Source organism: Tachypleus tridentatus, chromosome 3 (genome assembly GCF_004210375.1).
Source record: "Tachypleus tridentatus isolate NWPU-2018 chromosome 3, ASM421037v1, whole genome shotgun sequence".
Lineage (NCBI taxonomy): Eukaryota > Metazoa > Arthropoda > Merostomata > Xiphosura > Limulidae > Tachypleus > Tachypleus tridentatus.
Window position 1 is genome coordinate 22002044 of NC_134827.1, and position 25809 is coordinate 22027852.

General features: G+C 34.4%; 1 protein-coding gene across 1 annotated transcript in view; it reads right to left on the minus strand.

Annotated features, from left to right (window-relative positions):
- The window catches only part of LOC143246514 (corticotropin-releasing factor receptor 2-like), a 70943-nt gene that overhangs the window by 37084 nt on the left and 8050 nt on the right, over positions 1-25809 (minus strand). The window contains exon 2 of the mRNA XM_076493339.1: positions 1692-1826. Coding sequence (XP_076349454.1) covers positions 1692-1826 — 135 coding nt within the window. The remainder of the gene's footprint in view (positions 1-1691; positions 1827-25809) is intronic.

Genomic DNA, 25809 nt, shown 5'->3' on the forward strand with positions numbered 1-25809 from the left:
TTCTGTGGGGCAAAAGCTCATGCTAGTTTTATTGTCGTAGTTACACCAGAAAGATTTTGTTTGTTTGTTTGGGAATTTCGCACAAAGCTACTGGAAAGCTATCTGTGCTAGTCGTCCCTAATTTAGCAGTGTAAGACTAGAGGGAAGGCAGCTAGCCATCACCACCCACCGCCAACTCTTGGGCTACTCTTTTACCAACGAATAGTGGGATTGACCGTCACATTATACACCCCCACGGCTGGGAGGGCGAGCATGTTTAGCGCGACGCGTGCGCGAACCCGCGACCCTCGGATTACGAGTCGCACGCCTTACGCACTTGGCCATGCCAGGCCACACCAGAAAGAAAAAAATGCAACGTTTTATTCTATCTAATGTGCTCCAAACTAACTTGTTTTTTATAAACACTAGCTATTACTTAGCCTAATTAATAACTTTGATAGATAATGCTTAGACTCAAAATGATAATTGTTTCCCAGTATTTTACTTCGCACTTATCCATAATGGATAAGTCAAATGCCGCAATATTTAGAAAGTTACGCTAGTTTTAAAATATCGCTTTAGTAGAAATTACCATAAATTATTATTATTAATGACGTGAAATGAAAATCATTACGGTATGTTCTATGTTTTTTCTAAATTCAAGCTATCTGTTGAATAAACCTCGGAGAATCGAGCCACAAACTTTAACGTTGCACATCAGTAAACTTACCGCTATCTCAATGGATGGAAAACAAACATTAGTACTAACCCAAATTTTACGCTTTAATTATTCTAGAATATAGTGAATTATAAATATATATACATATGTACAAATTTAGGAGACAGATTTACTTTTTTTTTTTCGTGTATGATATCGTGCATATTAACAATAAGAGAAATAGACATTAACAAGTTATGAGACTGATTCAGGGAATGATAATATTTCAGAAGAACATCTTTTCTGAGAAACTCATTCATGTCAGCATGATATAAACTTAAACTAAATTTATAATTAGACTACTGTGACCATCTTCCATGTGAAGAAATGTAGTTATGCTGTATGTACTCTATTATAGGGTAAGTACAGCCTTTTCTGCTGTGATCTCATTTAAAATAGATAACTGCTGCGATCATTATTCTGTATTGCATAAAGCATAACTGAAAGTATTACTAATAACTTCTGAATTATAATAATATACAAACATATTAACACTGCTATACCCGACGTTGACAAGGCCTTGCACCGATATCAGGTTTCATCAGGCCAGATAGGGTGAGATAAATATATTTATGGTTGAGATACTAGTACTCGTATCTTCAAACAGCCTTAACAACCGGTGTCTTGGTGTAAACTGGAGTAACTTTAATAACGTGATAATCTTTAAGTCATTAGAATGCATTAAGTTATATTGTTAAATGTGTTTTGGGAAGGTTTGTAGATGATTCTCGAGCGTAAGAATTAACAATATGTTTTACATTGTTGCCATCTAAAGTTTCAAGAGCCTTACCTGAGGTTTGTAAATCGACACGCCAAGAGACAGTTTTCATAATATTGTTGGCTTGCTACGGTTGATATGCTATATACCTCGGAAACAATAACTGTGATAAACATTTATTATTCAGGAAACTACAAATATTTGACCAGAAACTTGATATAAAGTTGTTTTACAAACTTTTAAAATCAAACATTTCTTGAGTGAAGTTGCACATACCTTTATCTTGATTAACATGATTTAGAGACAAGTTCGCTGATGCTAGAATTTCCTTACAGAGTTTTTGTATCACTCTTCCAGCAGGAGTCGGAGGCCAACAAAACACAGAGTCCCAAGCTGCATTGCAATATACTCCTAGAATATATAACAACATGAGGAAATAAGACAGCAACCCAATGAACTTTAAATCAAGTTCTTTGCTTTAAATAAAAGTCCAAAAGTATTAATTTTGAGTAGGTTGATTATTCTTATTTAACTTTTTACAACAAGTATTTTGTTTCTATTTTTGATTGATTGGTTATTGGAATTAAACATAAAGCTACACAATGGGCTATTTGTGCTCTGCCCACCACGAGTATCGAAAACCAGTTTTTAGCCTTGTGAGTCTGCAGACATAACGCTGTGCCTCTAGGAAGGGGTGTTTTGCTTTTACCTTTTGCACGCTCAAAAAATGTTTCGTTGGTTTTGTTGTTCACGCTTTCCAACTCGTGGGCTCGGCATGGCCAAGTGTTTAAGGCATTCAACTCGTAATCTGAGGGTCCCGGGTTCGAATCCCCGTCACACCGATCATGCTCACCTTTCCAAACGTAGGGACTTTATAATGCGACGGTAAATCCAACTATTCGTTAGTAAAAGAGTAGCCTCCAACAGTTGGCGGTGAGTAGTGATGACTAGCTGCCTTCCTTCTAGTCTTATACTAGAGACGGCTAGCGCAGATAGCCCTCGTATAGCTTTGGGCGAAATTCTAAAAATAAACAATGACTTACGCGGGAACAATCGACCAATTATGGTGTTAGTTGTGGGTGAATGTTAGTTTGTACAGTTCAGTAATGGCCTACCTTCACTACATGCCAAATTCAATTCCTCTAAGCCTAATTTATATCTCATGATTTAATTAAATAGCATATGTATATATACGTATTAAAATTGTTAAAATTGTAAGTTCGTAAACTTACCGCTGACCAACAAGAGGTCTGGTTCTTGTCACAAATAAAAAATTAGATATTATAGTAGCTACCTGTAATTAGTTTATACAATATCCTTCAGTATAAACATGCGTGTGTCAACAAACATGAGGTATGTTTAGAAACAAAACTAGGCCCGGCATGGCCAAGCGCGTAAGGCGTGCGACTCGTGATCCGAGGAACGCGGGTTCGCGCCCGCGTCGCGCTAAACATGCTCGCCCTCCTAGCCGTGGGGGCGTTATAATGTGACGGTCAATCCCACTATTCATTGGTATAAAAGTAGCCCAAGACTTGGCGGTGGGTGGTGATGACTAGCTGCCTTCCCTCTAGTCTTGCACTGCTAAATTAGGGACGGCTAGCACAGATAGCCCTCGAGTAGCTTTGTGCGAAATTTCAAAACAAAACGGAAATAAAACTAATTAAAATATATGTTATAAAATTGCCTCTAACTTTTATACATTTATAAGCGACATATACCACTGGCATCCACACGAAAAACGCCGTATAGATCTCCTAAGAGGGTATATAATGAAGTCAATTTAATATTAAATCAAGGTATAGATTTCCTAAGAGGGTATATAATGAAGTCAATTTAATATTAAATCAAGGTATAGATTTCCTAAGAGGGTATATAATGAAGTCAATTTAATATTAAATCAAGGAATAGATTTCCTAAGAGGGTATATAATGAAGTCAATTCAATATTAAATCAAGGTATAGATCTCCTGATTGGGTATATAATGAAGTCAATTCAATATTAAATCAAGGTATAGATCTCCTGATTGGGTATATAATGAAGTCAATTTAATATTAAATCAAGGTATAGATCTCCTAAGAGGGTATATAATGAAGTCAATTTAATATTAAATCAAGGTATAGATCTCCTGAGAGGGTATATAATGAAGTCAATTTAATATTAAATCAAGGTATAGATCTCCTAACAGGGTATATAATGAAGTCAATTTAATATTAAATCAAGGTATAGATCTCCTAAGAGGGTATATAATGAAGTCAATTTAATATTAAATCAAGGTATAGATCTCCTAAGAAGGTATATAATAAAGTCAATTTGATATTAAATCAAGGTATAGATCTCCTGATAGGGTATATAATGAAGTCAATTTAATATTAAATCAAGGTATAGATCTCCTGAGGGGGTATATAATGAAGTCAATTTAATATTAAATCAATATATAGATTTCCTAAGAGGGTATATAATGAAGTCAATTTAATATTAAATCAAGGTATAGATCTCCTAAGAGGGTATATAATGAAGTCAATTTAATATTAAATCAAGGTATAGATCTCCTGAGAGGGTATATAATGAAGTCAATTTAATATTAAATCAAGGTATAGATCTCCTAACAGGGTATATAATGAAGTCAATTTAATATTAAATCAAGGTATAGATCTCCTAGCAGGGTATATAATGAAATCAATTTAATATTAAATCAAGATATAGATCTCCTTAGAGGGTATATAATGAAGTCAATTAAATATTAAATCAAGGTACAGATCTCCTAAGAGGATATATAATGAAGTCAGTTTAATATTAAATCAAGGTATAGATCTCCTAGGAGGGTATACAATGAAGTCAATTTCTTATCATTTTGTATTAGACCTCTTGGTTTCCATTAATTTTCACATTGTACCTTGCACACTTGTTTTCAGTTTCATTTTGTTTGAAGTTAGAGGACAAAGCTACACAATTGGCTATCTGAGCTAATCCCACCACGGGTATCGAAACCCTGTTTCTAGTGGTGTAAGACCGCAGATCTGCCACTGTGCCATTGGGATGCTTTGCACACTTGATAACTGGTTTTTAAATATTCCAATCGCACTTGCGTGCACACAATCGTTTAACACTCACCAAGATTTCTAAAAAAAATTCTGTTGTCATCGGTTGTTTTTAATTGTTTTATCTTCATTGTTAGTATACTTTCGCGATTGCATCGCTTGTTTAACCTTGATGGCTAACACGTTAACAGGTTTGAAAAATTCTTCAAGTGCTTCGTGTCTTTATTTGTAAAACACACTCTTCATGATAAAAACCATTATATCGTAGAACACAAAGATTAGGTACGTCAAAATATAATGATTATGGAGCCTCGCTACGTCACGTCCAATCAAGCTCTGCCTAGTGACCAAAAAACAAAAACAAATAAACTTAAGAGGTGAAAAACTCGAAGTGTGATTAACGAAGAACACAGAACTCGCTAGCTGCCTGTTAATTGAATTGTATCTGCAATAACTCGAGATTAACTCGCTCATTGTAAACCCTCGATAAGATATGAAGAAAGTTTTAGACCAGTTAGAAGACTCAATACTGTTTCTAAGTTTGTGAAACTTTTGTACGTAGATGATTATTTTTAATAACAATTATTGTAAATTTTGTTGTTGTTTGCATATTGAAATATATTCGTATTAAAGAAAATTGTCCTTATCAATATTGTTGGCAAATATCATATATTGGATACTTATCGATATATATTTAACTTTTAAATTTAAGTAAAATTTAAACATGATTCAAACCATTCGAAATTATATACGATATATAATAAAAATTGACCTGGGATAAGCTGTAACGTCCCTCACTGGTACAGCGAGAAGTCTACAGATTTACAACGCTATAATTAGGGATTCGTTTCCTCTCGGTGGCTCAACAGATAGCCCGATGTGGCTTTGCCATGAGAAAAGACACACACACAAACATAAACTGTAAAACGTAACACATATCACAGCTGCATTAAGCAAAGTGCAACGTCTTGCTACAAGAGATAAAGTCCGTCCACTTGCCCCAGGCAACACTACATAGCATTATCTAGAAGAATCTCCGTTTGATAAAGCGACACAGGTCCAAGTTATATGTACATACCCCGTTTTCACGATATATACATTTAACGGCCACATACCCCAAGCAACTGGAGAATAAAAGGAGCCTTCAGGATATTCCATACAAAGGAAATATTGTCAAGTCGCCACAGTCGGCGCCTTTAGATTTCTGAGCAAACAATCATACTCATACAATAAGTGGCTATTGAAAGTATGCAGGCTGTATGCTTTAGATATGACAGCCTTATGACTTTTAAGCTGAAATTATGCTGTAGGTTTATTACAGATGTTTCTTTGTTTGGTTTTGAATTTCATGCAAAGCTACTCGAGAGCTATCTGCGCTAGCAGTCCCTAATTTTGCAGCGTAAGACTATAGAGAAGGCAACTAGTCATCACCACCCACCGCCAACTCATGGACTACTCTTTTACCAAAGAATAGTGGGAATGACCGTCACTTTATAACGCCTCCACGACTGAGCATGTTTGGTGCGACTGGGATTCGAACCCGCGACCCTCAAATTACGAGTCGAATGCCATAACCTACCTGGCCATGCCGGGCCTGGATAATAGGTTGTTTTTTTAATTGAGCACAAAGCTACACGATGGACTATCTGTGCTCTGCCCACTACGGGTATTGAAACCCGGTTTTTAATGTTATAAGTCCGCAGACATTCCGCTGAGCCACTGGAGGGCCCCAATAAATTACATAATGTCTTCGTAAACATTAATATCTGGTGTAAGTCCCCTGAAGTTAAACGGTTTACAATGATCGAAATAATTTAACGTTCCTGGTCAAATATTTGAAGTTCCCAATTAATAAGCTTTAATCACAGATTTCACGTCCAAAGTTTATATTATACCAACCATAAATAACCAATAATATATGCCCCCTAGTGGCTCAGCGGTATGTCTGCGGACTTACAACGCTAAAAACCGGGTTTCGATAGTCCATTAAGTAGCTTTGTGCTTCATTCAAAACAACAACAAACAACAACAAATAATATATACTGTCTCTTGAAACGTGTTGTATGCGTTTTTTATAGTAGAATCACATCGAGCTATCTGCTCAGCCCACCGAGGGGAATCGAACCTCTGATTTTAGCGTTATTAATCCTTAGACATACCGCTGTACTAACGGGGGGCCTCCTCTGGGAACATCGCGTTGATTATATCTATAAGTGTGAGGAGAGTTTCTAGAGACTTCAGCCTGCAGAACAATATAGATAATACATATATTGTTGATTCTTACACTCAAGGTTCTTCTACAATTTCAGTGAATAGGAAGAAATTTCGCAATACAGATTTAACAGCATAATTTATGCTTATTTCATAATACAAACTTAATTCAAACAAACATCGATATTAAAATATATATATATATAATAGTAACTCTGTAACATATGACTTTTACAGGTCTCTTCCTAGGTGGTCCTTGTACCCCAAGTTGATCCATATTCTGTTATTTTCCAATGCAAGTACTCAAGAATGATGTAGCCATCTTGGAAATTCTAAGTATTTATTTGAGTACAGCTTTCTGGTTTGAGTGTATGAGTATGGGTGCCGGAAAAGTTAATTGAATACCTTTTCCGGAAACGATACCAGAGTGAAAGTTCGTTCAGTACTTCAAATTCCAGCTCTTTCCAGCAACACAAATAAAACTGGTAAAAATAATATTTTGAAATTAACATTTTCTCGAACGTTTCTGAGTCTATGAACTAAAATAATAATTTTATATTGTCAACTGAGTAGCTTGACAGCTTGTAACGAGAATGCAACTTGAATCTTTAGGCTATTTGATTATATTCAATTGATGCCTCTGTGATGCAAGCGTGTCATAATCGGATTACGTCACGATGACAAATATATGTGAAACTGCCGTGTACTAGAAAAACAATTAAAACTCCGTATTATTTCTTTACCTTTTGTATAAAAACAAGATATGATCATTGTCTAGTGATTAGGCCCGTCATGGCCTGGTGGGTTAAGGCGTTCAACTTGTAAACAAACAAACAAACAACTCTAGTGGTCAGTGGAATTGATCAAGACTATAACTGCCATATACAGTTGAATACTTTCTGCATTGTCAGAAATGGTTACATTAAAACTGTAGCGCTTAATATGGTATTCTGTTAAGAGTAGTACCATAGACGACAGGTACTACTGACTTGTTGCTCAAACTCTTGTCACTGGCTCAAAGTTAAGGATGGCTACGCTTGAATTATACAAGAGTTTGAAATTAGTAATACTAAATAATTTAATAAGTAAGTTACGATCTTTCAAACAGTTCGTTTAATTATTCGGGGAGATTTTTGTACTCTACTCTATTGTCGATAAATAAAAGTACTGACGTGTATTTTCAGACTAACATAAAATAAAATCTTTATTTTAAAAACTCTATAGCTCTTGACTACGTTTAATTAATTAATGGTTTCTGAAGATCAAAGGTAACTGGGAACTGAGTTTGTTCAGATACGTGGACGAAATATTTATTTATTTTTTTATATAGAATTAAGCACAAAGCTACACAATAGGTCATCTGTGTTCTTCTCACCACGGGTATCGAAACCCAGATTTTGAGTGATGTGAGTTCGCAGACATACCACTGTGCCATTTGGGGGAGATGATGTATACTGTGTACTAACTATACCTGTATATCGAAGCTCAGAAACCTAGCAAACCAGTAACAAGGAATAGCAACCTTGTCTCTCACGCTTACCCGAAAAAGTTCATTGACTCTTATGTTTACCCAATGAAATCCCTTTTCTCTTACTTTTATCTAACAAAGCTCCTTATTTCTTATGTCTCTTTGTTTATCCAACAAAGTCCCTTAAATCTTGTGTTTACCCAGCAAAGTTTCGTGTCTCTTACGTTTACCCAACAAAGGTTCTTGTCTCTTATGTTGACCCAACAAAGTTTCTTGTCTCTTTGTTTATCCAATCAATTCCCTTGTCTCTTATGTTTATTAAAGAAAGTCGTGAAATTAGTTATTCATTTGTTTTGTAAGTTAACTAAGCTTCTGTCCAGGAGAATTATACAATTTTGTAGACTGTGTACAATAAACTAATATTATTAAAGATAACTGTGTCTTCTTATATGTGTGATATGAGCTTTCGTGAGTAAATTAGCATTTATTTTTATGTTTCTAAGGTGTTCGTAGTAATTTTCTTACAAGACCTATTGTCAATTTCATTTCACGTTCATTAAAAGACACGCGCTTTTCTGCGAACCACAAGAGTTTAAAATTTCATAATGGCAAAATCGAAGTTAGTAAGAAACACAGAATGATAACTTAAACAGAATAGTGAGCTGACTGAATTGATGTTTTTTAGTCTATATAAACAAACTCCCATACCTAAACAACCATTTCTTAAACATTAGTTTTTCTCTTAGGTACATTGGTAAATATATATACAGATATGCGACAAATTACCTTAAAAAGCTTATTTTCATAACACAATGAAGTGCACTGTTTGTGTTGCAGCGAACAACCTCTAAAGCTAGTGTTATGATACCTTTAGTTTACTTCTGACGAATGGAAGACCGACCGTGTAAAAATTGTTATCAAATTGGATAAAAACGGCAATATAAAATATAGAAAGAGAAACTGTTGGATCAAGTTTAAAATTGAGGCTTAGTTAAAACTATTGTAACAATATTTACCATTTAACACAAAGCTACACGCTTTATCCCGGATCTTATTGTTGTAAGTTACATAATTAATTGTTGGTCCTCTGAGAAACAAATACAAACGAAACTTAGTTTGTTTGTTTCTTTACTTAGAAGTAAGCACATGCCCACCACGGGTATCGAAAACCGGTTTTTAGCAGTGGGAGTCCTCAGAAATACCGCTATATTACTGGAAGGGGGCACGAAACTTAATAAGACAAAATAACAAAGATGAAGTGACCATGATACGGGACTTTCCCCTGTGTAAATATGGCATTATTAGGCGACAAGTTTAGGGAAAAAATACATATATATAAATCTGGTTCTAAACTATAATTTCACAAATAACGCGCAACACGCTCACTTGACAATCACAAAACCAAAATAAAAGAATAACCAGTTCCAATTTTCACAAAGAATTTTTCGTTTGATTTTGAGCACAAAGCTACAAAATCTAAGCTGTGTCTGCCACAATTATCGAAATCATATTTTTAGGGAGACTTCAGACTTACTGCTGAGCCACTGGAGAGGTGAAGGCATCTCCAAATAAATCAGAATTAGTTATTTTACACCAGCTTCTTACTTTCAGATTATGCATTAAGACAGCATAAACATATCTTTCAGTATAATTTACATAATATTCTGAATTTGTATACATAATAAATATAAAAATATTTTTTTACTAACAGTGGTTTATAAGGTACCCAGTGAATTATAATTTTTAGCACCCTGCGTTAGTAGTAAAATAAGTGTGCATTACAAAGAAGAGATTCTGAAGAGATTTACACGCTTAGGTACGCTAGACTTACTTATCCATTGTTTAAAATGAAATTGTCTTTGGAGAGTCGAAGTTTTTTTAACATATTCGCTTCTAAGCCGCATTCAACCGTGTAAAGTTTGGTGATCCATGAAATAGAATGGTATTTTTCACAGCAATGTGAAAAACTAATCCCACTCTTCCTAAGCACATGACATTTGTGGACCACTACTGTGAGTCAATAGTCTTCCAATCAGAAGATCTGTTGTTGCTCGAAAGATCGACAACATTCACTGTGATCGGTTAAGTTCATTGAACGTTCGCTCCATTCATGCCTGATGCTCTTGTTAATTTGGTTTTGGTTTTGTTGTGTTTTTTCAGTTATCATTAAACTCCAGGTCTATTAATAACTAAGAGTAGTCGATGAAAACAAGAAAAATATCTGTTAACTTAATAGGAAATATTTACTTTTGTGACCTCTAACTGTCGTACTCTTCAAAACGTTTATTTAAGTTCTACACATTAAAACTAAACAGGAGGCTGACTCCGTTTGAATGTGTTTATAAAACTGTTATAGAGAATAAACACACCTGTGTAAGAGAAGAACCTACCAGAACTATATCTTGATATTGTTTGATATCGTGCAGGTTGTATGACGTTACCCAAAACAGATTTCTTTTGGGAAGGTTGTGTAACAGACCTTTACTTTAGATGCAAGCTATATATATACACTTAGAACGTAAATATGAATTCATGTAGGTTATTTAGAATGTGCAAGACGAAATATCTCTTGTACGTAGTTGGAATGGGTAGCCAGAGGAATATGGGTCAACATTGGACTCCAGAACCATCCATAAAGAGACTTGTATCGAGTCGTCGTAGTCTGGCCGTGGTAAAACATTGTGATGTCTTGTAACATGAGGATTCGTGAATACATAAGTTATTGCAAAAGTTGTCTATGTGTCACAGCCAACAGTATGCAACATACTCAAGAAGAATTTCAATCTGAAAACGAAGAAATGAGGATATTGGTTCACAAAGATAATAAATGCTTCAAGTCATATCTCGCGTCTACCTGTTGTATATCTCTAGCAAATGAACAAGGAAACAGGCATTAATTATATTTTATAGTAAGATATATCGGTCAAGTCACCGGATGCAACAACTACAGTCTTGTGCGAGATCAGGTTGTTGAAACTGACGTGATCGTGAAAACTATAGTGGCCCTGGGACCTATACGTAGACAACTATTCAGTTCTAATGCTTCATTACAATCTAAATATATATTTTTAAAGAAATCGTGCATTTCTTTATGTCAAAATATAATGTTAAAGTTAGAAGCCAAGTGTTTAAGGTGCAGGGCCCGGCATGGCCTAGCGCGTTAAGGCGTGCACTTCGTAATCTGAGGGACGCGGGTTCGCACCCGAGTCGCGCCAAACATGCTCGCCCTCCCAGCCGTGGGGGCGTTATAATTTGACGGTCAATCCCACTTTTCGTTGGTAAAAAGAGTAGCCCAAGAGTTGGCGGTGGGTGGTGATGACTAACTGCTTTCCCTGTAGTCTTACACTGCTAAATTAGGGACGGCTAGCACAGATAGCCCTCGAGTAGCTTTGTGCGAAATTCCAAAACAAACAAACAAACAAAAGTTTAAGGTGCTTGACTCGTAATCTCAGGATCGGATCGCGGGTTTGAATCCCCGTCATACCAAACATGCTCGTCTTTTCAGCCACGGAGGCGTTGTAATGTGATGGTCAATCCCATTATTCGTTTGTAATATAGTAGCTCAAGAGTTGACAGTGGGTAGTGATGACTGGATGCCTTCCTTCTGCTAAATTAGGGAGAGCTAACGCAGACAGCACTGGTGTTGCTTTGAGCGAAATTCACAAAACAACCAAACAAATGTGAATTTGAAGTTAAACCATTTTCTTTGTGGTTGACAGTAATTAGGCGTTCGGTTTCATTATCAAATAGGATTTTAAAATTATCTGCTCAAACTAGCCAAAGATATGGAGCCAATGGGAATAACTGAGTTATATAAAACCGTGGATAAACCATTGTCCGCTTGCACCAATCAGCACGGTGTGGTATTATAACTTTTAATGTAGATTGGCACTTACTCTCTGCTTTATAACGATAAGAATAGCCTGCGAAATTTAATGATATCATGTTTAAACATTCTACTGTCATCCATTCTGTTGTTGTTTTAATACAATTGGCTCGTCATTTGAGTATGGCTAAATTAGTTTAGGCAAATAGCTACGACACACGATTCATATTAGTACATTCTTCACCTATACCTAATGAGCTGTGGTATTTAACGACAGGTCTCTTTGATATTAGATACGGCAGGCGTAGTGTGATTCACTTGTTATTTCTGTTGCTTTACTAAGCGGATGTAGCAAGTGTAATGTGGTTGACTTGCTATTTCTGTTACTTTAGTTCTACGATATAACTGAAATAATATACTATTTATAAACTACAGAAAACAAGTAACTTTTGATGTTCTTGAAATAAACGTTCTTTTCACGCAGTCAACGTTAGTTATAAGAACTCATACGTTCCACTCCACAAATTTAAAAGTTCGTTATATTATATTATATGTGACAACGACCTAAGTTAGTAGAGACACAGGCTGTATTTGTTTATAATAAATGAATAACTATTAATTCATGGCTTACATAATCACAGTGAGTTGTTTTCATTTATTATCAAATTGCAATAAGCTTCATATACTGGCATTTATAACAATGGAGAATATCCAGGGTATTATGTAATGACATACATAGACAACAATGAATAATACCCGACATATCATATAATTATTACAGTGATAACTATGAAGAATATCCGGTGTATTATGTAACGGCAAAAATCGATAACAGTTGAGAATGTCTGGTGTATAATGTATTAACATACATTGATACCAGTTGAAAATATCAGGTGTATTATGTAATATTATACATGAATAACAATGAAGAATAACCGCTACTATTATGTAATGCCAAACATTGTTAACAGTTGAGAATATCTGGTGTATTATGTAATGGGAAACAAAATAATAAGCAGATTTCTGTATTTACTAAAAACTGAAAAAGGTTTGTTTGTTTTTAAAATTTTCGCGCAAAGCTACACGAGGGCTATCTGCTCTAGCCGTCCCTAATTTAATAGTGTAAGACTAGAGAGAAACCATCTAGTTATCACCGCCAACTCTTGGACTACTCTTTTATCAACGATTAGTGGGCTTGACTGTCACATTTTAAGGCCCCCACGACTGAAGGGCGAGCATGTTTTGTGTGACGTGGATTCGAACCTTGGATTACTGCTTGAAAGACGAAAGGATCCGGAATCTGACTTTACTTTGTTTCTATAATATTCTATTGTTTCGTTTTAACATATCTTTAAGCACAGTCAGAAAAGCAATAACAGATTCAGCTGTATATCAACTCTTTTTTTCATCTATTGCGTGGTTGCACTTCACAAACAGTTTATTTTTAATGTCCTTTGAAAACGAAGATAGTGTAACTTTATATCAGCTGTAACACTCACATTTAAAGAAGAAACTACCAACTATACAATTACTTACAAACAGTTTGAAAAATATCAAAATAATAACGGAATTTGAAACTGTCTTATCCAGAAACTACCAACTATACAATTACTTACAAACAGTTTAAGAAATATCAAAATATCTCGGAATTTGAAAACTATTTTATCCAGAAACTACGGGTGTTTTTGTTTCTTTTGTAGTTCTACGAGCCTTACTCAACATCAGATGGTGCTGTAGCTGGCCAAGTACTCTTGTGATTGTTCTGTGAACTGAAAAACGTCAGATCCAGTCCACTTAATGAGGGCGAATGTGTTTTATTTCTCTGAGAACGGGTTTCAGAAGTTAAACTTCTGCAACTTCTACATAACTACTGTTATGCTTAACTTCACAAATCAAATCATTCGAGATGACCTAAGAAAGTCGAAACATTGTTCTGGACTTTATTTTAATTAAAATTATAATATCCATTCCAGCCGTCCTTAGAATACGTTTTCACTTCAAGTGGGTTTTTTCATCATGAATATGTGGCCTTATACATATGTAGATACCTGAATTTTCGTTTTCGCACGGACTGTTTTAAACATATTTTAATCGAGAGAGCTAAACACCTATCTTCAATTTTATTTTTACCAAACAGTTTTTGTTTATTTTAAAGGCAAATGTAAAAATATTTATTTTATAAGTGATAGACTGATTTTAGAAATAAATCACACTTTAATGAATATTTGTTGCCTGGGATGATTCGAGCACTGTCGCATTTAGACAAACTATGTCTTTATATCTTTTAACTAAAGCTGACTAAACTATTAAAGTAGGCAAAACAAAGCTGTTGCCGCAAGTTTTTAATAACAAATGAAGATTTTCATTTGATATATATATATATATTGTTACCATTTACAAAGTTGTTGTTAAAACAACATTTTTAGAGAAGTAAGCAGTAAAAATAACTCAACAGCGAGTATCTTTAAAAAGTTAAAAGTATCTTATTTCCACCTTCCAAAAGTAAGGAAAAAAGTGAAATATGAAAATAGCATGTGTCTGGACCTAATGATTTCCCATGACTATTTTTCTTCAAAACGGTAACATCTCCTGAGCGTATCAACGAAAGTAAATCACGGCCGTAAATACACACAGCCGCGATAAACTAAAGTTTCTAAGACGTACATAACAATATTCTGGAAGTCAGTTACAAAAATTATTGACTAACTCTGATTCAGTTTAACAATTAAAATAAATCTCTTTGACCATTAGTTGTTCCGTAATACGTAGTTAATATTGCAATTTAGCTTCATTACATACTGTTGAAGTTAACTTTGTAATTTAGCTTTGTTACATATTGTTGCCGTTAACATTGTATTTTAGCTTTATTACGTATTGTTGCAGTATCATTCAGCTTTATTACATATTGTTGCAGTTAACATTGTAAGTTAGCTTTATTACATATTGTTGCAGTTAACTTTTTAATATAGCTTTATTACATATTGTTGCAGTTAACTTTTAAATATAGCTTTATTACATATTGTTGCAGTTAACATTGTAATTTAGCTTTATTACATATTGTTGCCTTTAAAACTGGAATTTAACTTTGTTACATATTGTTGTCGTCAACATTGTAAGATAGCTTTATTACATACTGTTGCAGTTAACATTGTAATTTGGTTTTATTATGTATTGTTGCAGTTAACTTTGTAATTTAGCTTCATTACTACTTTAAAATGCAGAGTTTAGTTTCTAGTAAGAAGGGAAAGCATTGTTCTCCTTATTTTATTAAGGTTGATTTATTGTTTATTCAAACCTTAGTTCTTTCCAGGTTACGGCTTGACGAAAAAAATCTGAAAGTTGTCAAACAAAAACAGGAAATATTCTTATTTTAGAGGTATTCAGGTAACAATCTTATTTATTATTATAACCTAAATAAACAGCACAAAATAACTTGAATAAGATAGAAGTTGCTGCACGTTCAGTTACGGTTTATTGGATTTAACTTCTCTTTCTAATGAGCTAATATACTTCATATGTTACATAATCTACGCCCCCAATGACACAACGATATGTCTGCAGACTTAGAGCGCTGGAAACCGAGATTCGTTACCTCGGGGAGGCAGTGCACAAATGTGCTTAACTACAAACAAACATGATCTACAAAGATTCTAAATTTGTAAATATTTAAATTTACTTCATTTTTTTAATATTTTGATTTCACTTACATGTTCGGCACATTTTAAGCACGCTATAACATTTCGTCAAATGGATATATTCATGAAGAAGATTTAACAACAAAACATATACAAAATTCTAAGATATGTTTTCCTTGATATTTATTAATTGTTAATCGCTAAGCTCAACGCTACACAAGTTGTACCTGTGCTCTGCCCACCATGAGCATCAAAACCCGGATTCTAGCGTTGTAAATCCACAGACATACAGCTGTGCTACAAGGAAGCCTTTGTCCTCATGATTGATGGCTTAGTACACTGACATAGATGAATCAGTAGCTTACATTACAGTTAACAGTGTAATTTAGCTTTGATCAAACCATAGTACTAGAAAAGTAAAGACAATTTCTCTCCATCTTTGTAATGAAAGCACTTTACAGACACTAACACTGGTCATCCAAACATGCTTCAACAACCTTTAAAATGAATTCGTTCCTAATGTACACAATAACAATATTACATCCTCTCAACTAGAGAACTGTGCTATAAAGTATCACGATGTCGAAACAGCTGAGTGACTTTGCCTCTTAAGTCAGAGTGTACAACATATTCGGAGTGCTTTGCATCGATTAATCGTGTTACACTCGTGTAATTCCGAAAGCTTGCTTCATAGGTGATGTAAATGTCCGGTTCTGTAAACAATGTGACATAAACAGAAACATTACCTTCATGGAATTCGTCGTTGGACACGCAAAAAAGACACATCACTTAAAAAATAACAAATAGCTTCTGGGAAGACGTAAATAATGCGTAAAGTTGCTTCTGACCGCCATATGGGGACATAAAGGGAGTTTACCAATGATTACTTCTTAAATAATGTAGAAACTGATTATGTAACCGCACTTTGCATATGTCACATAACGAACGAAGCAAAATGCTTGTCGTATGCCGTTTGTACAACACTATGTAACAAAATATTTACTTTTATTGTTCCTGGGCAGTAAGTGTTATTTCCCAATTGCTTATGCCTAAAGTAAATGGAAAAGACCTATTTTCCTCTTCAAACTTTGTTTTTGTGACCTGGGAGCGTATAACGAAAACATGGTGGGAGACTACATTTGGAGGCTGATATGTGAAAGTGATTTACATTGCAGTCGCAAATCTTGAAAAACTACTCACTTCTAAACATTTTTGTATAACTTTAGTATAAATACATGTAAATCTTGATTCATATGTCATTTTTTGTCAGATCTAAAATAAATAAAAATGTGCAAATTTGCCAGTTTTTACATATAAAATAGGTTAATTTCTAAATTTCATTATCCAGGTCACAGAAGCAAAGTGTGAAGGGAATAATGGCCATTTTCTGTATTTTTACAACATAAGCAATTAAGAAATAGCACATACTATCCAGGAAAAAATTTATGTTACATAGCGTTGTCAAGTTTAATCTATGTTTTTAACAATACATTTTTAATCCCATAGTAGTTTTTTAAGAAGAACAAAATGCATATTAATATTCCAATCTCACCACGTACTTCATATTCATTGTTGACATTGTGTTTTTCTAAACACACAACTTATCATACTGTCTTGGACACAACAGACACAGTATTGGTAGAAACGCTATTCATTAAATCCATTTATTGTAAGAAAAGGCGTTCACATCATTATAATATTAGAGACTACCTTGACGGAAGTTTTATGAATTTGTGGGTAATGAAATGTTATCTTAGGACATAAAAACTTGCTTCCATTACAAGCAATTGTAAAATTAAACAAAAATGCCCATAAAAACTGCAAAACATAGAATGTGAAACCACAACTTTGGAAGTGTCTCTGCATGGATCCAACAAACTTTCGTGTGAAATTCGGTGAAGATCCGTCAACAGGAGGCGAAGTAGTGGCAAAAAACGGTCATAAAAACCGCAAAATGCAAAACTGAAAATTTCTAAGTACCTTCTCAATAAGCCTAAGGGACATCCAAATCATGTTGGTGACGATTCATCCATGTCCTGCGAAGTAGTTACATTGACACACAACATATAACAGACAGTATTATTCTTTTTATACGGATATTGAATCAGTACAAATAATAGATCTTAATCCAATAAACTTGAAATTTCGAACAAAACGCTGATATTCTGCATCTTAAGTTCCAAAATTGTAAGTAGGAATTTCAGCTTTTAGATAATTGACAGTTTTTCATTTAATCTGTATATAATATCACATTCAGAAGTTTGACACATTGCTTCAAGCCATCGTCCTAAATAACACTTTAACGTTATTATTTGAGCATAGTATCTATATTTGTGTTTTGAAGTTTTACACGTTTTTATTCGCAATGTTTGTAGATCTAACAAGCACATAACGACAGCTTCATATTCTGTATAATATTCTGTTGTTGTCTTATAATAAAAAAATACCAACAGATGCAACAGGGTTTAGGTATTTCAGATAAGTTTTCCCAAATATTACGAATTTCCTTTCACTCTAACATTTTGCATCAGTTTATTGTAATTTCTATCCTACTTCCCGCCTGTTTTCTTCGTAAGTTATTAAAATGAATCAGAATAAAATACTGAAAATATTTTGTTTAACTATATCTTTTCTGAATAGTACGTGGTAGATCATATCAAATAGGAAGGTTGGGGTAAGACATGACTCAGAATTTTGATCATGAATTAGAACATAAGAAACAAAGCAACCCCATATAGCACTTTTACCCATTTTGGGTTGAATTATATCGAGAGTATTTAATTATATCGCACTTCGTGAGATATTTAATGATTCCAAAGAAATAACTTTTAAGTTAAATTTTATTAAGAACTAAAGTTGACGTCGTTTGTAATTTTCTAACACGAACCATGAGTTTCACTTAATCTCTTTGCTTCTTTCTAATTTTTTTCTAACCTAATTTAGAAGTGATGAACTAGAAGGAAGGTTTGTTGTTGTTTTGTTTTTGGAATTTCGCACAAAGCTACTCGAGGGCTATCTGTGCTAGCCGTCACTAATTTAGCAGTGTAAGACTAAAGGGAAGTCAGCTAGTCATCACCACCCACCGCCAACTCTTGGGCTACTCTTTTACCAACGAATAGTGGGATTGCCCGTCACATTATACGCCCTTACGGCTGGGAGGGTGAGCATGTTTAGCGCGACGCGGGCGCGAACCCGCGACCCTCGGATTACGAGTCACACGCCTTACGCGCTTGGCCATGCCAGGCCGTTAGAAGGAAGGTAGCTTGTCTAGCCAACCCTTTTTTATTGAGAAAGGTTGGACTGACCACGATATTATAAGAATCCCACGTCTGAAAAAGAGAATATGTTCGGTTCGATTACACTGTAATCATTACAGGATTCGAACCTGCGATTCGCAAATTACAATTCGAGTGTCTTAACCGCCAAGTTATGTCAGAAGGTTGTAAATTATATCTTACGGTAACATAGAAACATTTAATAATACAGTAAAACCTGTCTAAGTCGGAAAGCTGTACAAGCCGGAAATATCAACATTTTATAGCATTATCTTAAGATTTCTCTTACAAAACGCCCTCTATAGGGCGGAACCTGCGTAACGCGGACGGAAAACTATCTTTCACCAATCTCATCTTTCAACAAGTAGGATTATAACCTGAGTACGGCAGAAAAAATGTTTTTGATTGAATATTAATTTTTTATTTAATTAATAATTTGTTTAATATATTAATAAATTCTCGGATATTTTGTTACAGTAAGTGTTGGTTAAATATATTATGTTCTTTTTTCTACTGTCATTATTCCGGAGGTCGCTATTCGAGAAAGCGATTGACTGTACTTTGGTCGCATTTGTTGATGGAAAACTATAGAAACCATGGGTAATAAGTAAAAGTGTAAATCCGCGTTGTTTCAAAAATTTAAGGAAGAATCAACTTCCTGTGGAATAGAAAGTGAATAATAAAGTGTGGATGACAAATGTTATATTCGAGGAATTTTTAAACAAATTAAATAAAAGAATGGAACAAGAAAATAGGAATATTCTACTTTTCCTAGATAATACAACTTGTAACCCAAACGTACAACTTTCAAACGTTCGTTTAGTTTTTCTACCTCCATGTACAACATCAGTTCTACAGCCACAAGATAATGGAATTATACAGTGTATAAAATTGAAATACAGAAAATTGATGCTTCAGCATATTATTGCAAACATGGACGACTGTAAGAGAGCATCTGAAATGACCATGAAAATTGAGGTGTTAGATGCAATTACATTTTTAAGTCATTCAATCAAATGCGTAAAAGATGAATGCATAATAAAGTGCTTTTGAAACTGTAGATTTGTTCTTGATAATGGCGGAGATTGTGGAGAAGTTGTTTGTTATGACGATTCTAGTGAAATCCCAAACTCTGATTGAGAAGAGTGATGCAGATGATTCTGTGAACGTTGACAAGAATGTTTTAACAGAAACTGACGAAAATGATTTAAAATCTATAATAAAGTCACAAGACGGTAACAGTGTGAGAGATACAGAAGATGAACAAAATGGAAAAGACAGTGAGAAAATAGAAATTCCTACTTCATCACAAGTATTAAGTTATATTAACTCTATCAAATTGTATGTGAAGGGGGAAAATTAACTTCATGAGAAGGCTGTAGAATTGGCGTTCTCTATTAACCACGTGAGAAAGCCTATTAAAAAAAAACGAAACAGTTGAAATTGGACACTTTATTGAAATAAATTTGACTAAGTTTTTTGTACTTATGTCTGTTTTTGTTCTTATTCTAATAAATATAGCATAAACAGTATAATAACTATATTCACAAACGTCTCACTTCCCTTGAGTCAATCAAGTATAACGTTCCACTTAAAAATTATATACAATTAATTAAATGCATGTTCACTGTTTATGCCGTAAAACCTGCTTAAGCCCCTGTGTTGATAAAAGTTGGTAAATACTATGAAAAAGTCAGACTTTAATACGAGACAATTGCTTCGATAAAAAAAAAACTTAGATAACCAAAACAACGTTCTATCAAACTCGAATGCATTTAATGTAGAATTCTTTCAGAATAACACCTAATTGTGTAATTTTGAAGAAAGGTAGAAACCCAGTAATGGTTTCATAATATATCTTTAACAAAATTGTCGATAGAACTCACTTGCTGAGAAACGAAATGGACGTTATACAAGAACAGATAACGTAAATAGGTAAACTGGAGTATCGGTGGAGGTCTAATGAAGGTTAAAAATAATGGATAATACACTTATTTTGATCTCTCCATTACCAACGAAATCGGTCCCGCATGACCAGGTGGGTTAAGGCGTTCGACTCGTAATCTGAGGGTCGAGGTTTCGCATCCCCGTCACACCAAACATGCTCGCCTTTTCAGCAGTGGGGGCGTTATAATGTGACGGTCAATCCCACTATTCGTTGGTAAAAGAGTAGCCCAAGAGTTGGCGGTGGGTGGTGATGACTAGCTGCCATTCCTCTAGTCTTACACTTCTAAATTAGGGACGGCTAGCGCATATAGCCCTTGAGTAGCTTTGCGCGGAAATTCAAAACAAACAAACAATACCAACGAAATAAATTGAGGTTAAGGAAAATAAATACTTCTTAAAATAAATTCAACGGGCAGCTGTCATTGACGGTGTGCGGACATCTGTATCTCTAGTCAACCGGGAAGGAGTTGTAACAGATGCGTATTTGTCAAATACATACAAAAACTGCTTATGACAGGTCCGTTCTGTATATGCTATAGGGTGTGAGGTTGTGATATCATCAGTAAGTGAACGAATGTTCTACAGCTACACATATTAGATGTATCTCGCACTGATGTTAACGATAGATCTGTCTGTGAAGGTACTATTTTGCATATTATAGACCGATAATTACGTGTCAATTGTACGAAGAATTGGGAGTGCCAGAAAGGTCCTTGTGAGTAATTTTGTGGTCTATTATTTTAGGTATCAGCACAAGGAGACATTTCATTCTGAGTGACACAATATGACATACCTAGAAGCTTTTTACAGATGACCAGGACATAGCTGTCCTTATTGTGAAAAGTATAGTTAATATGTTTTCTTAGTAGTCTCAAATACTAGTCTTCGGCGAAACCTGTAAAACGTATTAAGGTCCTTCTATAGTTATATCAGGAATAATAACAATTAAACCCTTAAAAGAAGTGTTGTCTGGTCTCGCGAGAAAAATAAGGGAAATTTCCGTTCAAATTAGACCCAAAATAAATGACACTGCTTTCCAAACTGTCCATTAGTATATTCTCAAAACAGTGATTTGTACAGCTTAATTGGATAACAGAAGTGTTCAAGTTGGCGATCCAAAAGGTTCTCAGTTTTGGGTGTGTTTTATACTGTAAAGGAGTGATGACATTATGATTCTGAAGTTGTAATAATATGCAAGATATTTTTTGACACAATCAACCACCTAAACCACTCCTACCATTTTAGCTTACGTTGCAGTCAGTTATTATAAAAAAGGTCTAAATATGTGACCTCGAAATAAATTAATGCGACTCAAAAAAACTCAACACCGACTTCAAAACACTGATTAATGTACAGTACTGTGCAAAATATGTTAACACAGGAGAATATTTTGTGATTATTTCCATGTTATGGTGCTATTTTTTTCATATTACAATTCTGTAACATAATGGTAATACTTCATTGATCCATGTTGACAACTGAATAAGCCAGGATGAGAACACGTATCAATGTTTAGGTGTCCCATATAGTTGTAACAAACGTATAACATAAAGATTCTGCTTGAATGAACATAGTTTTTAAACCTAGAGTTTGAAATAACTGTCATGCTACCCCGTGCGGTGTCTTAACTATATAGAAAGAAGCTAGCGTATGATACCGGTATGTACTAAATGAAATAAATTTAATAGCACTCCACAAATAAACGTTGATAATAACAGTGTTTTAACACTATATATTAATATTTTATCATACCATTGCTCAAAAGGTGAATAGAATTGTCTGTAAAGCAGAGAGTTCGCGTAATATATGATGCTGGATAGACTCTGACAAATTGTTGCGGACTCCAAATATTCCCCAAACACTATCAAATACACCTTAGATCGTGAAACCGAGACAGGTAATAGTAAAATAAGAGGCAGTGCATATAACCTCAATGATACTAATGTTAAGAATCTTTGTTTATGTAGGGACAAAAGAAAGACTGTCACTGATCTCAAGTATGAGATAAACAACCATGTACTAAATAATACAAAATTATTCACATCTACAGTGTCAAGAAAACTCAACGATTATGGAATATTTGGTTGTATAGTTGTTAAAGAACTTTCACATCGATCTCTAAATATTGTCAAGAGACTGAAATTTTCTAAAAAGTACAAAGTGGATTTTTGATTATTAGAAAAGAATGTAATGAACGAATGACTCAAAGTTTGAAAAATTTGTTCAAAACTTAGGTTGTACGTCCAGAAGAAGAAAGGTGAACGATACTTACCTCACTGCATAGCACATACAATGAAGCATGGGGGATGTTATGTAATAGCTCTTTTTCTGGGGGGATTCTGCTGAGACGACAAGAGATATTTGCAAAATAGATAGAATAATGGACCAACACAAGTACCATCAGATACTGATCCGTCATGGTGTACCCAGTGGTTTGTGTATTATTGGTGAAAGATACTGCTGCAAAGAAGATAATGTCCCTAAACATTCATTCAACCTATGCAGAAGTTACTTCGCTAAGAAGAAGCTGCTGGAGTCATTCAAATAAGGCAATGGTCCCACACAAAGTCCAGATCTCAAGCCAATTCAGTAGGTCTAGGATTTGATAGATCAAAAACTTGATAAACCTCACTTCCAAAGAAACTATATGAAACAGTATTAGAGACATTTAGAGCAAAATCTCAAGAAACACTTTGATTAAATATGTTGCAATAATGCCTGAAAGAATGTCTTGAGTTATTAAGCTTAAAGGGGGGACCAACTAAATGTTAACTGTTTGCTAAACTCAAGAACTTCTACTCAGTTTCTGTTGTACTAAGTATTAAGATTAGCAAATTTTTTTATGTACCAAAGACCCGGACTTTAAAACCTATTTCAGACACTCTCAGTTATCTTATGGTCCATAACAAGCATGATAGAATTTCAACAACATTATAGAACATTAACGTTATTCTGATTTATGAAAACATATAAGTTTGTTTAACTTATACATAAATACACAGCTTAGAAACAGTAAGATGTTTTGTTTATTCTGCTTTTGTTTTATGGTACATAGGCTACCATCGAAACCGAGATATTCTGGGCACTTCACTTGCATCAAGTATAATACCAATGATGACGACTGGGATTCGGCTGAAGAGAGAGTGAAAAAGGTATACTAAAAGACTAAGGATAGCAGATAATCAGAAGAAAATATTTAATATTCTCCTCAAGAACCAAACTTCCTTGATATGATAAACCTAATTTAAGAGTAATCATTAAGTCTATTTGATACGTTAAACCCGACTCAAGACAAAATATCGTGTGTTGTCGTTTAAAGAAAATAGGCCTCAATCAATCATGGTGTCCTCTAAAGTTTTAAAAGTCGATATTTGATTTTTCTTTGTTTTCTACTATTCGCTGTCTGTCCTAACTTTCTTAATTAAAGCTTATCTACTCCTATTTTGTATCGTCGAACTAAGTGAGTTTGAGTTTGACTCAGACTTATTCTTCTTTGTCCGGTTTCACTCATAAGAATCTTCGACAACCTTTCCTCAAAACCTATTTTATGACTAAAGTTGAGAAATTGTCATTTTTTTCTTTCATGCACCAATATATTTCCTTATGAATTTTTTTTTCTGTGATGCTGATTTTCGTCATTCATCTATCATATTGTAAACTTGTTTTTTCGTTGGCGTGTTTGTTTAAACTATCTTACAAAAATAATTCAAAATCTAGTCTACGTAAATAATAACAAATTTCTAACTTGTTTCTTCCTTAACGATTTTACAAGTTTGCACACTGTTTAACTTATAGGATGAGTTTGCAAGTGACATTTAATACACTACATTAACGTAAAAAATATAATTACTTTTACAACTCTCTTTACATCTGAAATAAAAACAAACTAAATAATTTACCAAATAAATACAAATTAGTTATTTACTTTACACTTCACTGAACCTCGTATTTATAATGTACCATTAAATTTACCAGAAAATATGATATCAACTTCTATAGAACTTTCTAGGCCTAAGTTATTAACCTTTTCGATCTTACTGTCATCAGTACGACGCGCAGTTTCCTCTAGCTAACATCTAAATTATAACATTAAAAGCATAACTTCTAACATGTTTTATCAGACAAGTTCCATCTTTCCACCTGGTGAAGTAGGGCTGACTGTAAGTTGCCTTTTAATTAGGCCTACCCTTAAGATAAGACAACTGTAGGTAACAAAAAAATCCGCTTAGAATATTAAGGGATTCCGCAATTATTTAAACATGATACAAACGCAAATCCACTGTTATTGTTCAGGATATTAGCACAGATCTACACAGAGAGAATTACTAGACTGAATATACGTCGTTATTTTGAGTGAATATTTCCACCATATTGAAGAGATTCAAGTACAGTACTAACTTAATTGTTTGTTAGAAACGTGCGTGAAATTTAATTATAAAAGCATGAGTTTATTATGCACAATCTGAGATTTTTGTTTTTTACAAAGTCAAGGAAAATTTAGTATGTTGATTTAGTAATACTAACATCTAGAAGATGACCTTTTTTGAGTCGCTGCCATTTAAAAATGATTATATATGTTAACATATAGTGTACTGTACGTTCTACATTCTAATCTGGCATAGCGATATGATTAAAGCACTCGACTCGTATTCTGAGGGTCGCGGATTCGAATTCCAAAGCCGCACCAAACATGCGCGTCCTTTCAGCCGTGGGTGCGTTATAATATCAGAGTCAATCCCACTGTTCGTTAGCAAAAGAGTAGCCCAAGAGTTGGCGGTGGGTGGTGATGAGTAGCTGTCTTCCTTCTAGTTTTACACTGCTAAATTAGGGACGGCTAGGGCAGACAGCCCTCGTGTAGCTTTGCGCGAAATTCAAACCAAACCAATCCTACATTATTTTGAGTTTATAACTTACTAATTCAATGCACTCACATTCTGTAAAAGATTCCTGCAAGTAACCCAATCAAGGAAACGTTATGACTATCTCTGATATCC